The sequence below is a fragment of the Heptranchias perlo genome, chromosome 7 (assembly GCF_035084215.1).
Source record: "Heptranchias perlo isolate sHepPer1 chromosome 7, sHepPer1.hap1, whole genome shotgun sequence".
NCBI classification, from domain to species: domain Eukaryota; kingdom Metazoa; phylum Chordata; class Chondrichthyes; order Hexanchiformes; family Hexanchidae; genus Heptranchias; species Heptranchias perlo.
In genome coordinates, this window is record NC_090331.1 from 67,450,012 (window position 1) to 67,464,989 (window position 14,978).

Sequence of the window (14,978 nt, forward strand, 5' to 3'; positions counted from 1 at the left end):
TCACACAGAATGCTTTTTCTTAATCATAATGCAACTCAAGAGGCTGAAAAGAAATGCAGGGTAGAATTTAAATAGTAGACAACGTGACCATTATTAAACATTTCGGTAAGAAAGCTAGACCCATATAATGGCAATGGCTAACACCACTTGACTACTAATTTATAGTGCCACTCACTAGACGGGATAAGAACCACAATCCAAGTTTGCCGATGACACAAAGATAGGCAGCACTGTAAGCAGTGTAGATGGAAGCATAACATTTTACAGAGAGATATTAAGAGATGAAGAGCATGGGCAAAACTGTGGCAAATGGATTTCAATGTAGGCAAGTGTGAGGTCATCCATTTTGGACCTAAAAAGGATAGATCAGAGTACTTTCTAAATGGTAAAAAGTCCGAAACAGTGGAGGTCCAAAGAGACTTAGGGGACCATATACATAGATCATTAAAATGTCATGGGCAGTTACAGAAAATAATCAAAAAGGCTAATGGAATGCTGGCCTTTATATCTAGAAGACTAGAGAACAAGGGGGTAGAAGTTATGCTACAGTTATACAAAGCCATGGTGAGACCACACCTAGAGTATTGTGTTCACTTCTGGGCACCGCACCTTAGGAAAGATATATTGGCCTTGGAGGGAGTGCTGCGTAGATTTACTAGAATGATAACTGGATTCCCAGGGTTAAATTATGAGGCGAGATTACACAAACTAGAGTTATATTCCCTGGAATTATGATTAAGGGGTGATCTGATGGAAGTTTTCAAGATATTAAGGGGAACTGAGAGGGTAGATAGAGAGAAACTATTTCCGCTGGTTGGAGAGTCTAGGACTAGGGGACATAGCCTAAAAATTAGAGCCAGGACTTTCAGGAGTGAAGTTAGGAAACTTTGAAGCTCAGCTCAGGCTTGAGTAAGACACGGAGGTTGCCCAACATTAGGTTCAGTCACAGCAAACAAGCAGGGAGGTGGATAGAAGCAGCACCTGACTGAAAGTGAAACGGAACAGCTTTGGTCTTGCAGGTGTTAAGCTGAAGAAAGGTCTGGCTTACCCAGGACTTGATGATCAACAAGCAGTCAGACTGCACGATGACAATCATGGAATCCAGAGTGGTGGCAGAGTAGAGTTGGGTATCACGTATGTATGGAAGCTGACCCAATAGCTATTGATGATGGAGGACGATGGAGTGATCGAGGACAATGGAGTGATCAACCTTATCGAAGGTTAATATACTCCAAAATTGCAATCACATAGGATGTTATTGGTGATTCTGTCAAGACAGACTGGGATCTGCCTAGCATTATAGTCTAGTATCAGTCTGGCGGTCTGGGCTGGGGTTGTGTGGTGAGTGTTGGCGAGGGCTTGCCTGGCAATCAGTGTCCAGGTCCGGGGTAGTCGTCCGGATCCATGCTCTGGTCAGTGATTGAAAGTCCTGGGCTGCCCGCAAGTCAGAAAGTCTGGGACTGATACAAGTACGTGCAATCTAAGAAAAAACAACAGACTAAGTAACCAGAATCAATTGTGATATCACAAACTTGTAACCAGCTGTCATAAAACAGCAATGTGTTTCTATGGTAATTATCATGCTAACCATTAGCAGGTCCAGTTCAAATTATCACCACCTTGCTCCCTCATTACAGTTAGAAGTAAATTTCTATAACATTTTGTAATGGAACATGTTCAGTGGTAGTGGTGTTAGTAGTGACAGAGGAAGAGTTACTATAACAGAAGAACTAAATAATATGAAACCCCATTTACTACTCCATTGTGTTGATGGATGTAAGACACTAAAAGGTGTAAGGAGGCATCACTCGGGACATCCCAAACAAACATTTTGAACTACTGCCCCACATAAATGTCCCACAAATAGCAATGAGATAAATAACCAGTTATGTCATTTTGGTGGCTTTGGTTAAAGGACAAATGTTGACTAGGACACTGTGTGAACTCCCTGTTCTTCTTTGATTAGTACCATGAAATCTTTAACACCCACTTAAACACTTCTGTTTGATGGCACCTTCAACAATACAGCTTCTCAATGCTGTACTGTACTGAAGTGTGAGCCCAGGTTCTGTGCTCAAGTCTTGAAGCAAGGTTTGAATCCACAATCTACTCACTCAAGGGACAGAATGCTACCAACTGAGCAAAGCCAATACTTACTGATTGGTGATTTGGGGAGTTTAAAAGTGGCACTATATCAAGGGTGGCTTAATGATAAACAATTGTATAAATAGTTAGAAACTGCTCTTGCATTGAACAGCTGTCCCAAAGTGAATCAGTTTAAAACTGCCATTGTCACTAGACATACATATTTGTTTCTTGGACTCAACACCCAGCTGCTGCAAGCAAGTAGCTCGGCTAACTCCCAAAGGACGATTTAATACAGGGTTGAATGCAATTGCAGCTTACAGGGTGTTGATCTATTGGCCATTTATATAACTGATTAGATAAATGCACTTTACTGCATTAAACAGCAAAATTTGACTTAGGAAACAGATCTGGAATTTGTAGCTGAAATAATGTTAAAAGTTAAGCCTATACACAACAGCACTTCATTAAGGGTCTTTTAAAAGGTCCAAATTTGTTCAAAAATCTCAAAGAATTAAGATATTTTAGGCACGTAACATTTTGTAACAGTAGTTATCAGGCTTTCATTTAATAACGCAACACAGGGCTGTGTGCATTATAATGCAATACATTTTTCCATTAGTACCTTTGTTAATGAAGTCAAGATTATTTTAAGCTCTATGAATTACCTTGGAAACTGAAATCATAAAAGCACAAATATAACCTAAAATGTGAAAAGTATTACTTAGAGTATTTTGATTGAAAAGGTTCTTTCCAGATTACCTTTATTGTATATTCTGAATACTAAGTAAATGCACAGATTTAGGTTAGTTAAATTAAACACATTGTAAACATCCAGATGCTGTGGATAGTGAAATCTCAGTTTAAGCTCATATATTCACGCACAAACTTCCTGGCACTCAACTGAGGAAGTTGTAAGTTTGCTAATTGACCAATCATATTTAAAACAACATAGCTGCAGTGTCCATGATCTGCCTCTAACCTGGTTGCCTGGTTCAAATTATAGACAGTGCTGCTATGATTCCAATTTAAATAAGACCCAATCCAATTCGTAAAAACAAAATAATTTTGTTCTCTCAGGAGGCTGTCTGACTTATGACACCATTCAAATTATACCACTTTAGCAGACAGACGGAACAAACACTGCAAACCTGACCACAGGGAAGGGGATTATTCTGCTAATTTTACTGATCTTTCCAATTTCTTACACATTACATCACAATCAAAAAAAAATTTCAAATTGTAAAATATTACATTATTCAACAGGCAAATCTAAAGATAATGCAATACTTATGATAGTTCATGTGAAATGTGACCCAAATATTCCAGAAACAGAAAAAAATACTGAGGGACAAAAGAAGATATGGAAATAAAAGATTAAATATTTCAGTGATTAATTCATCTATAATTAGAATATAATTCATGAATCCAATTCTTACATTACAGTTATAGATCAAAAGATTTTGGTTGAACTATTTAACTGAACAGGATTAAATATTTTTATTCCATTGTCTGTAAAACTATGCATTGAAATTAAACTCAAACCGATGGATTTGCCGTCTTCAATAGTTTATTCACACGCAAGCATGCAATAGCACACGGATACAGAATGTTCTAGCTGCTGTACTTTGAAGAAATCCACCAGCACTATATTTGTTCACCAGGTGGAAGATCCATTATTTCTTTTTTGAACAATGCATTCTGGGAAGAATGACTTCACTGTGTTCTATAACTGTACTATAGAGCTTTCCAGAGAATTTTGAATCATAAAATTACAGATATGAACCTTAGTTGCTGAAGATGCAATTATTATTAACTATTTCAATTCTATAGAAGACCTGTCAAATGCTAATATCCTTGCATACAATGAGATAGCACAGCTCGATGGGCCGAATGTCGTCTTTCTGTGCTGTAACGATTCTATCTTCGAACGGTGAATTGTTAACCTCGACTATGTTGCACCATAAATTAAAAGCATTAAGTGAAAAACAGATGTGTCCTCGGTATGAACGCACAAAGCTGAGGCTGCCAGGCACTTTCCTATATTAAAAAAAGAGTAAGAAGTGGTGTGCGAGTTACTCTGGATTACCTAGTATACCTGCTGGTGGCTAGCTGAAGAGCGTCATTATCATAGGCCCGGGAGCAGACCAGTCTGCCCCAGGGACCGATTAACGGACTGGCCCCAATCAAACATGGGGCTCCCGCCAGAAGCCCTACGCAGAAAAACTGCATACAACCACTGGATCAAAATATTCTAGCATTTAAAAATACTCTCAGAAGGGGGCAAGGCAGAGGCGGCAGATTTGTTACAATATAAATACTGAGGGTTGTTGTGCAGATCCAAATGTGTTGATGCCCGGGGCCCCAAAGTTCTTTATCTGGCTCTAGTCTGCCCTTTTAGTTAGGAAATGTTTGTAAAACAAACAGAGCTAAATAAAGAGAATGAAAAGAAGCCCAACATACATAGGTGGGAAAACAAAGGAAAGGAATGTATGGGAAACATAGGGGGAAAAAGCACAAAATGAGAGAAAAAGGCATTGAGACAAGAACAAAATGGAAACAGATCAAGTTAAAGTAGAAGGCAAAAGGAAAATTAAAATTAAATTACCAAGCTCATCCATCAACCTCAACTTTAGCCACAAAACACGAAATGTGCAGACCAATGTCCAGCAATCATTTGCCAATTGCATTTCTGAAATAATGTGTTTAATGATTTCATTGTTAAAGCACCCAATAGTCTGGGAAGCCACTGATGAGAATCCAACACAATTAACGTTTAGCTACAAGATATAAGTTTTCAGGTATTGAAACACTGATATTATATGGCTCTCAACCATTCAACACTCCTGAAGAGTTGTGAAATTCCAAGCTTCTGATGCTAGTATTTAGCAAACTTCAGCCATACGTTCTTGGCATATTGTCACATATACAGATGGTTAAATTCTTAAGGTACAGAAGTTAGAATCAGAAATTAAGTGAAATTCTATGACAGAAAAGGTCTAGCTAGGGCCCCCCAAAATATTGTTAATTCGGAGGCTTATTTTGGCTTTACACTAGACTGTATAACCATTCATTTCCTGCTGTTCGCCTGAACTGCGCAATTTTAACAAGCAAGTCTAGAGAGATCAAAATAGCTCTTGCAATAATTACAGCCTCCATGTACAACATCCCAATTTAACAGCAAAGCTGTAGACCTGGCATAACGGAGGTGGTTTGCTTGATTGGCTGTTGGCTTCGGTCACGGGTCAACAGTATTAGATAGATAGTAATTTATTGGCAATTACTATAATGCACTTTATTGCTGGAGTCCTTTGTGATACAGTCCTCATCTGTCGTCATCTGATTTTCACTAGCGATTTAATGAGAAAGATTAAGTTGGAGATTGATCTTTTTACAGATGAATTAGTTTATAATACGACTATAGTTTAGGTAAATAAAGGTTTGAGAGTATGACACTGAGCCCTATGAAACAAAGAAAGTAGACACTCGCATAACATCAGCTGGTTTTGTATAATAATATTTTGCATCCATGCCACTGTACTCGGACCTCATTCTTAAGATGCTTTAAGCGTAAACAACTGCCTTAGAAAAACATTTGCTAAATATCATCTGGCAGAGCTTTGTTCACCACCAAAAATATCTGGTATAAATAATATAACAACAACAAATGGCAATTCATTTAGTGGGGAAGAGAGGAGGTTAACCACCATCCATTACCAGTGGCAAGAGCGGCGGGGAAAAAAGAGCGAGGGGGAGGGGGAGGAAAAAAAAGCACGAGGGAGAGGGGGAGGGAAAAAAAGAGCGAGGGAGAGGGAGAGGGGGAAAGGCCAAGGGGGAGATGAGGGGGGAAAGGCCGAAGGGGAGGGGCAGTGGAAAAAGCGAAGAGAGAAGCACAATGGAGGGAGAGATGGACAGATGAGCAAGATAGAAAGCAGGAGATAATTATGACAAATACACTGAATCAGCAGGTTTTTCCCCTTTATATGACCTAGGATGCCGCAAAGGAGGACAGAGATAGAGGTCACTGGGCATTGAGGGTACATATCCCAAAGAGGCGGAAAGATCATATAGTCAAAGGCCCAAAAAATATCAGGATCCAAATCCAAGGGCAACAGTCCACGGCCAGGGAACTGAGCAGTGCTTCAAGGCCAAGGTACCGGAGCGGGGGCAAGCCTTGTGCACAGGCAGCCTTGTGCAGAAGAACGGTAGTGGAGGGATTTCAAGAATAAGTATGTGAGCACGTTTTACAGTGAATTCATTTACAATGAATTTTCTTAAGCTATTTGTGCTGTAATTTTAGGGTATATGGTGGGTTGGTTCGCTATCAACATAACCACTGAAAGGAGCTGGGAAAAAAATCCACTTTTGCCTTGCACAATGATGCGGTTATAACAACAACTTGCATGTATATAGTGCCTTTAACGTAGTAAGACATCTCGAGGCGCTTCACAGGAGCGTTATCAAACAAAATCTGACACCGAGTCACATAAGGAGGTATTAGGACAGATGACCAACAGCTTGGTCAAAGAAGTAGGTTTTAAGGAGTGTCTTAAAAGAGGAGAGAGGGGTTGCGAGGCGGAAAGGTTTAGGGAGGGAATTCCAGAGCTTATGGCCTAGGCAGCTGAAGGCACGGCCGCCAATGGTGGAGCAATTAAAATTGGGGATGCGCAAGAGGCAAGAATTGGAGGAGCGCAGAGATCTCAAAGGGTTGTTGGAGGTTACAGAGATAGGGAAGGGCGAGGCCATTGAGGGATTTGAACATGAGGATTAGAATTTTTAAATCAAGGCGTTCCGGAACCGGGAGCCAATGTAGGTCAGCGAGCACAGGGGTGATGGGTGAACGGGACTTGGTGTGGGTTAGGATATGGGCAGCAGCGTTTTGGATGAGCTCAAGTTTATGGAGGGTAGAAGATGGGAGGCCAGAAGATGGGAGGCCAGCCAGGAGAGCATTGGAATAGTCGAGTCCAGAAGTAACAAGGGCATGGACGACGGTTTCAGCAGCAGATAAGCTGAGGCAAGATCGGAGACGGGTGATGTCACAGAGGTGGAAGTAGGCGGACTTGGTGATGGAGCGGATATGTGGTCAGAAACTCATCTCAGGGTCAAACAGGATGCCAAGGTTGCAAACGGTCTGGTTCAGCCTCAGATAGTGGCCAGGGAGAGGGATTAAGTCGGTGGCTAGGGAACGGAGTTTGTGGCGGGGACCAAAGACAGTGGCTTTAGTCTTCCCAATATTTAATTGGAGGAAGTATTTGCTCATCTCAGACAAGCAGTATGACAAATCAGAGACAGTGGAGGGGTCGAGGGAGATAGTGGTGAGGTAGAGCTTGGTGTGGTCAGCGTACATGTGGAACCTGATATTGTGTTTTCAGATGATGTCACCAAGGGGCAGCATGAAGATGAAAAATAGAGGGGGCCAAGGATAGATCCTTGGGAGACTCCAGAGGTAATGGTGCGGGAGCAGGAAGAAAAGCCATTGTAGGTGATTCTTTGGCTACAATGCGATAGATAAGAATGTAACACTGGCAAGAGCAGTCCCACTCAACAGGAGGACGGAGGAAAGGCGTTGGAGGAGGATGGTGTAGTCAACCATGTCAAAAGCTGCAGATAGGTCAAGAAGGATGAGGAGGAATAGTTTACCAATGTCACAGTCACTTAGGATGTAATTTGTGACTTTGATAAGAGCCGTTTCAGAACTGGGGCGGAAACCTAATTGGAGGGATTCAAACATGGAGTTGCGGGAAGTGTGGGCACGGATTTGGGAGACGACAACACGTAAGGATTTTGGGAAGGAAAGGGAGGTTGGAGATGGAGCGGTAGTTTGTAAGGGCAGAGGAATCAAGGTTGGGTTTTTTTGAGGAGGGTGATGATGGCAGATTTGAAAGGGAAGGGGACATTACCTGAGGAGAGGGAAGAGTTTACAATATCAGCTAACACGGGGACCAGGAAGGGATGTTGGGTGGTCAGCAGTTTGGTGGGAATAGGATCGAGGGGCAGGATAAGGGTCTCATGGTCAAGATGAGCTTGGAGAGGGCATGAGGGGAGATAGGAGAGAAACTAGAGAAAGATGCAAGTTCAGGGCTAGGGCAGAGGGGAACCGCAGGGGAGGTTTTCCTTGGTGGGCTAGGGGAAGGGAGGGAAGCAGCAGAGGCAGCTGAATGGATAGTCTCAATCTTAGTGACAAAGTAGTCCATGAGCTCCTCACACTTATTGTTGGAGTTAAGGGTGGAGGAGGCAGGGGAGAGAGATTTAAGAAGACAGTTTGTAGTGGAGGAGAAGCCAGATGTTATCTTATGGTGTAAACTAAGCCTGAATCTGGTTTTAGGGCCTGATTGGATGAAGGAGAGAAGCAAAGCCAGAATCCCCCCAGGAGGCAGTTTTATTCTGCTTTGCTTCAGAGTCAGTTTGGGCCACAACTCATGATTTACATTCCAGAAGTTAAGCATCTGTGCAAAGCCAAATGCACTTTGCACCAACACTACATGTAATGTGAATGCACAGTATGAAGAGATGTGGTGATATTGTTTTTTTAAAAAACATGTAGTGGATGTTGATTTTTGTTTTTGTTTTTAATTAATGGGGCTTTTAATCCAATCAGTACTCTTTATCCCCAGCACATTTTCCTGCATTGTAGGTGCAAGACCTTTTACTGCTTCCCTTCTTTCGGTCCCCTTTACTCCATGGCTAAGAGAGCAGGAAGACAAAGCACACGAAAGTACAGCCTGGGTTGATTGCCATCTCCAATTTTTCCTCCATTCCTGTATGCAAATACTTGGCATCTGCTTCGGGGGGGGGCGAGAGGGAGAGGGCAAAAGGCGAGGGAGGGGGGCGAAAGAGCAGGGGATTAGAAGGGAGAGAGTTGAGGGGGAGGGAGAAAGATGGGGCAAAGATGAAAGAAAAAATAAGGGAAAAAGAGAGAAAAAATACTTTAGCTACCAGTGAATGCAAAGGCACTCAACTGCGGCAGAGCTCAGTCAGCATGCCAAACTAAGCTTTGGTGAAGCCACATAAATCATTAGTGAGTACAGCAGCTACATTCAGTTAGTGTTATAATATGTTGTGCTACAGAGTTGGTAGGATGAACAAACCAGTTCTCATAAGGTGGTTTCAATCAAATCTGGGGTGTGCCAGAGAGTCGCAAACAGAGGGCTGGTCATCCCATAGCAGCTTTGCACAACAGTACTGAAAGAGACTTCGGAGTATGCTGCCTGTCTTCCCTCTCAACATGTGAATGGCTGACGTTTTATATTGATGCATGGAATTAAAACAATGGGAGAGAAAGTGTTTTTTTTAATTACCAATATTTTCCCTCTCCTCTCCTGATTCTTTGCTGCGTACAGTTCCATACCCGATGGTTTCTCACCCAAGTGACTGTGATCTCAACAGTGAACTGTAGGTGCATCACAACTAAACTCAAATTTGTCCTCACCAACAATGTCTACATAGGTGTATGTATGGCAGGGGTCTCTGGATATCAATCAGGAGCAGCAACCTTAACTAATTTTCCCCTCCCTAACCCAGTGACTCAGGCAAATTGGAGTGCCACAATCTGGGACCTCCTTCAGTCGTATGGGTCAGTTACTCACTGGATAAACTCGCTAAGCCACCAGAGACATGTCATTTTATTTATTAAATGGACAAAGAAAAACGTTGCAGCAACGTCAATGGGCCCTGAGGTGTCAATAGATGATTCACCTTCCCTCTTTGGGTGTATTTGAAGGTTTCACAAACATACTCAGATAGATTGCTGCCTAGTGATGACATGCTAAATAGGTTAAAGTTTTTACAAAAGTATCAAAAATGTTGAACAGTTTTTTTTTCAAGCTGGAGAACTATAATCTTACTTTTCTGCAGTTCTTTTTTTATATTAATTTCTCTATTCTTTTTTTATCCTCCCGGAAAACTGCTCCAACACCACCACAAATTCTTGTGTGTTTATTGAAGGTGTGGATGTGTAGTCTGGGTTACTGAACATCTAATTTCCTTTCCTTCCTTTCCTGTGAGGAAGTGTCTAGTTTCATCTCTATGACAGCACAGTTGAGGCTGTGCTTGATGCCTCACTGTGTTGTGACACCCAGCCTTGCATTATCAGTAAATAAATTCTAAAACTGCTAATAGGAGTTCCCAGAAATTCACAAGAAACTGAAACTGCTGAATGGCTCTCAAGTGCACAGAGCTTTCCAGACCTATGTAATGTTTTCCAAATGATCTTTGGATGAAAGATGTTAATACTAAAAATTTGTTTACCTATGTGATAGAGTCCAATCCAGTCTGTGGGGTCCACCTCTTCTTTAATATCCCAGTAGATAATCAGATTCTGTGCTTGTCCAAGTGTGTACTCATACATGCTAGCCGTCAGGCTGGAGCGACTATCAGAAGTCACCAAATCTGTATCACTGTTTGCCCTGTGGAAATTCAAGCTCTCAGACCTGGTGCTCTGAGAAGCCAGGCTCTGTAAGTTTTCAGGACTCAGGGTGTAGCGAAGCTGAGGGTCCCTGCGTCGTACGAAAGACATATGTTCCCTGGTGGAGCCTGCCATTTTGGCTGTGTCTTGAAGTCAAGTCCTCTACGGTTAAAATCTGTGCAGGAAGAAAAAGAAACCATCAGTGGGTTCTGTTATGTGAAAGAGGTCAGTCAAGTGAACAAGGTTAGGAATTTGTACCCTTAACTGACTTTGGCATGTAATCTTCTATTTATCCACTAAACCACATAGCTTATGGCTTTTAATATTAACTGTCGAGGAAAGCAAAGGAATGCAAGTCAATTGAAGCTTTCTCTTGTGAATTGGCACAGCCACACATTTTGTAAGTACAGCTGGCACATTCCACAGTGTACTGAGTGCTTCTTTTTAATGATACAGATTCCTGGCAGTGCAATATATAGCAGATTTCAAGCGCTGACAAACTAAAGTGAGTCTGGGCTGTGATACAATTCACCCAGTCACAAAATGCACTGATGTTCAAGGAATTCTACTTTTTAAAACATTTCCTAGCACAGTAAATGCCTCTCATTGGGAATATACTAGAGCAATTAGTGTTTATCAACTCCTTTCACACCAGAACAAGTTACTCCAACACAACCAGTTTAACAATTTTCATAAAAGAGACGTTTTCAGTGTTATAGATAACTAGTGTTACAGATAAAACAAACTCACTGGCTAAAAATATCAAAAGTACTGATTGCAAACACAAAATGAACTAATCCCCTTCTCTGCCCTCTTGTGAGAGACTTGGGTTTGAATCCAGACCCAAATGAGCGGATGAAACTCTTCTCTCTCCAATGCCTGGAATTAACCCAAATGAAAATTCACTGGCAAGCCTCAATCCTGTGTCCAATGGGCGTGAGTCACAGAATAAAACTACACCTAATCTAGCACTAACTGGCATTTTCATTCAGAGAGGCCACAAGGATGGCTGGTGTGAAAAATGTAAATGTTAGTGTTAGTGTTGCAATTGAGAGTCCTCTTCAGAAACTGGTACCTATGTCACATTAGCTGCTTTTATATTGGCTTTGTGCTGCTTTAGTGCCACGGTCTTACAGCATGCGGATCTTGTGTAAATGGGAACAACCCCAAGGTATCATAGAATCACAGAATCTTATAGCGCAGAAGGAGGCCATTCGGCCCATCAAGGCTGTGCCGGTAAATTTACTTGTTTCATCGAGGTTAGTCACCAAGACCAGAGTCATCCCAATGGCTGGCAAATCTGGTATATTAACCATGGGGATGCCTTGAAATCTGTGTATTGGAGGTCAGTAGCGTTAGCAAAGCACAAATCAAATTCAACTGAAATTTTCAAGACTGAGATCGATAAGATTTTTGATGAGTGAGGGTATCAATGAATTCAGATCGAAGGTGAATGGAGTTGAAGTACAGATCAGCCATGATCTGAGTGAATGGCAGAACAGATTCAGGGGCTGAATGGCCTACTCCTACGTTCCAATATAAAAGTCAAGTACAATGGGGGGAAAAAGCCACAGGTAATTTAAATCTGCATCCAACCTATGCTATCTCACTTGAGGGTCTTCAATATCGAGACTGGGTGCAGGAAACGGAACGAGTGTTCCATTCCATTGCATTGTACTCTGCAACTTTAATGCAAAAGTTCACAAAACTAAAAGATGAACTCAAAATGCTTGATGTCGAGGGGTGGTTTCCACAAAGCACATCCTTGCACGAGCACTGGGAGCCAACATTTATTCCAAGGCTTTTTTTTAATATTTAAAAAGCATTAACTTAATAGCTGATTTACACAAGAATTATTGTGATAACACCAGTGTAAACAGCATGTACCAATGAAAGACACCATGCAGTGGATAACTATGTCTTGGTTCCACTGCTGGTGTTTGATAACACAATAGACAGTAATCACAGGGGTATTTATATCTTGTGCTTAACTCATTGATACCATTTAAAGGCAGCCACGAAGTTCGAACTCCTTGAATGCAAACATGAACAACGAACAAGGCAGCACAACCTCATAGGTTCAACAATCTGACTATACAGATAGCTCGCATTATTCTCTTTCTCTCAAAAGCATCCTTTAATCCTTTTGACTTCAATCTATTCACAACGGCCTCTACAATCTTTTCTACAGGATTTTAACAGTCTACGGTTATTAAAAAATTCCAAATGTTCAAATTTCACCCTAAAAATGAACTACTCATTTCCAGAATGGTTTTATTTAGATTGAGATTGCGAAAAGATTTGTCCAGTTCAGTGAGTCAAGTACAGCAATATTATTCAGCTAATGGAACAATAAATGGTCCCACTACAAAACATTTTAAAACTTTCACCTTGAACTTTCATTTGACTACATTTCAACAGATAGAAAGCCAACCAACTCTACTGTTTATATGGGTCAGCTTTAATGAAAGAAAATAACAGTCATTCTCCCAGATGTGTTGTATTAGGCCCCGACAACAAAATACTTGATTTGTACAACAGGTTCATGCAAAATTCAGATTCAGCTTGTATATTATGTGGGTCTTAGAAGAATTAACAACTTCGGTGAGTCCTCAGCCACTAGTTCCTGACATTTCACCTATGTCAGGAGTATGTTAACCCTCCACGCAAGCAAAGAAAGTGCACAGGTGATCACTTGGGACCAGTAGTCCAGTGCACTGAGGTAACACATTGTTAGTGCCAATGCTTTGCTGCTATCTCAAGGTCATTTTTCTTGATTGGCAACTCAATGACGCAGATCGTTGATGTACTCATACTGCAGACAGCTGGTATAAATCTACTTCTCCAACAGTAACCCAATGGTACGAAGCATTGATATGACCAGTGGAACAGCACATTGCTGCAAGTCCCCTTTACCCAACATTGTGGTGTTGGTTTGTGTCCTTTCTTAGCAAAGGCTTCGTGAACTGGTGTAAATCTAATCTTCTAACAGATGTGTGTTAATGCAGGGCACTGATGGAAATTTCCTTCACTGGCAGCAATCTGACAGCCACTGCCATAATATAACTAATGGAACAACATTATGATGACCCAGTGACGCTAATATCATTTGTTGTATTTACATTTATGAATCTCCAGGTAGAATTAACCACAGCACATATCTCTCAGAAGTTACAAATTTGCAAAGTAGTGCAAGTTTGTCACAATGCAATGGGGACAAAGTTGTGACAACATTAGAACCATTGGAAAAATCAGGCCTTGGGTTTGCCCAGTTTACTTATTTATATTAAAAGTGCACAATTAAATGTATCCTTACAGTGAGACAGCACAGTGTACAATACACAGAGTCACTGAATATGGGATACACCACACAATTCCAAACTCAGCAAGTTCCACATCAACAACAGTTTTCCACAATGGTGGATGCTACTGATAAAGCAATTAAAGCAACAGATAGCATACATTATTTAAAAAACAACAAATACCAGAAATGTTCATCAGCTAGTAAGCTAATTTTATGGTTCAAATAAACCACTTCAACTTTGTCTTTCTAGTACACAATGACATCTGAATCACTATTATTCTCTATACAAAGGACAGCCTCTTGAGCCATATTTACATTCTATCCTAACCTCACCCCACCGCCACGCGCCCCCACACACACACACAAAAACAAGCAGCATTAATGTTTTAAGAAGACAACTTCATTCCAATGAACCCCACAGTTTTCTCAGATACTCACATCTCTTGCACGTACACTAGAACTGTAAAACACATTCACTGTAAATACTCCTTTGAAAATGTTATCATAGTAAATACTGCACACATATGGATCGCACAAACGTTCGCTTGCTTGGTGTTTACTGTGTGTGACGGGAAAAATATTTTTTACAAACACATACTTATACAGATGTCAAGTTAATTAAAAATAACCATGGGGATTGTTGAAATCCAAGGTTGTATTCAGCTTTTTATGCTGCGGGCTTGATGTCCATGAAGTTCTACAGAGACCATGCAATTTCTAAATTAGGTCGAGATCTACACAGTCAGCAAAAGAAGCCGCTGCATTACTTGATTCATACTGAGCAACAGCAGCCCTACTTAGTGACCAACCTACTTAGTGATCCACCCATTTAGTATTTTAGGTCAGAAATTGACAATGTCAGCCCTCACATGCATCGAGTCTACAGCACAGAAACAGGCCAAACTGGTCTATGCTGATATTAATGCTCCACACGAGCCTCCTCGCTCCCTACTTCATCTAGCGCTATCAACATACCCTTCTATTCCTTTCTCCCACGTGTGCTTATCTAGCTTCCCTTTAAATGCATCTATACTATTTGCCTCAACTACACCTTGTGGTAGCGCATTCCACATTCTAACTACTCTTTGGGTAAAGAAGTTTCTCCTGAAATCCCTATTGGATTTATTAGTGACTGTTATTTTTATGACCTCTAGTTCTGGACTCCCCACAAGTGGAAACATTTTC

At 41.1% G+C, this 14,978-nt stretch overlaps 1 protein-coding gene across 6 annotated transcripts in view; it reads right to left on the bottom strand.

Moving 5' to 3' along the window:
* Positions 1-14,978, bottom strand: part of hecw2b (HECT, C2 and WW domain containing E3 ubiquitin protein ligase 2b) — a 293,802-nt gene that overhangs the window by 177,872 nt on the left and 100,952 nt on the right. For all 6 annotated transcript variants that reach the window (XR_010963450.1, XM_067987771.1, XM_067987768.1 and 3 more), the window contains exon 2: positions 10,333-10,664. Coding sequence is in view for 5 of the 6 variants with exons in the window: in XM_067987771.1 (XP_067843872.1) it covers positions 10,333-10,624 (292 nt within the window). In the remaining variant the exon portion in view is untranslated. The remainder of the gene's footprint in view (positions 1-10,332; positions 10,665-14,978) is intronic.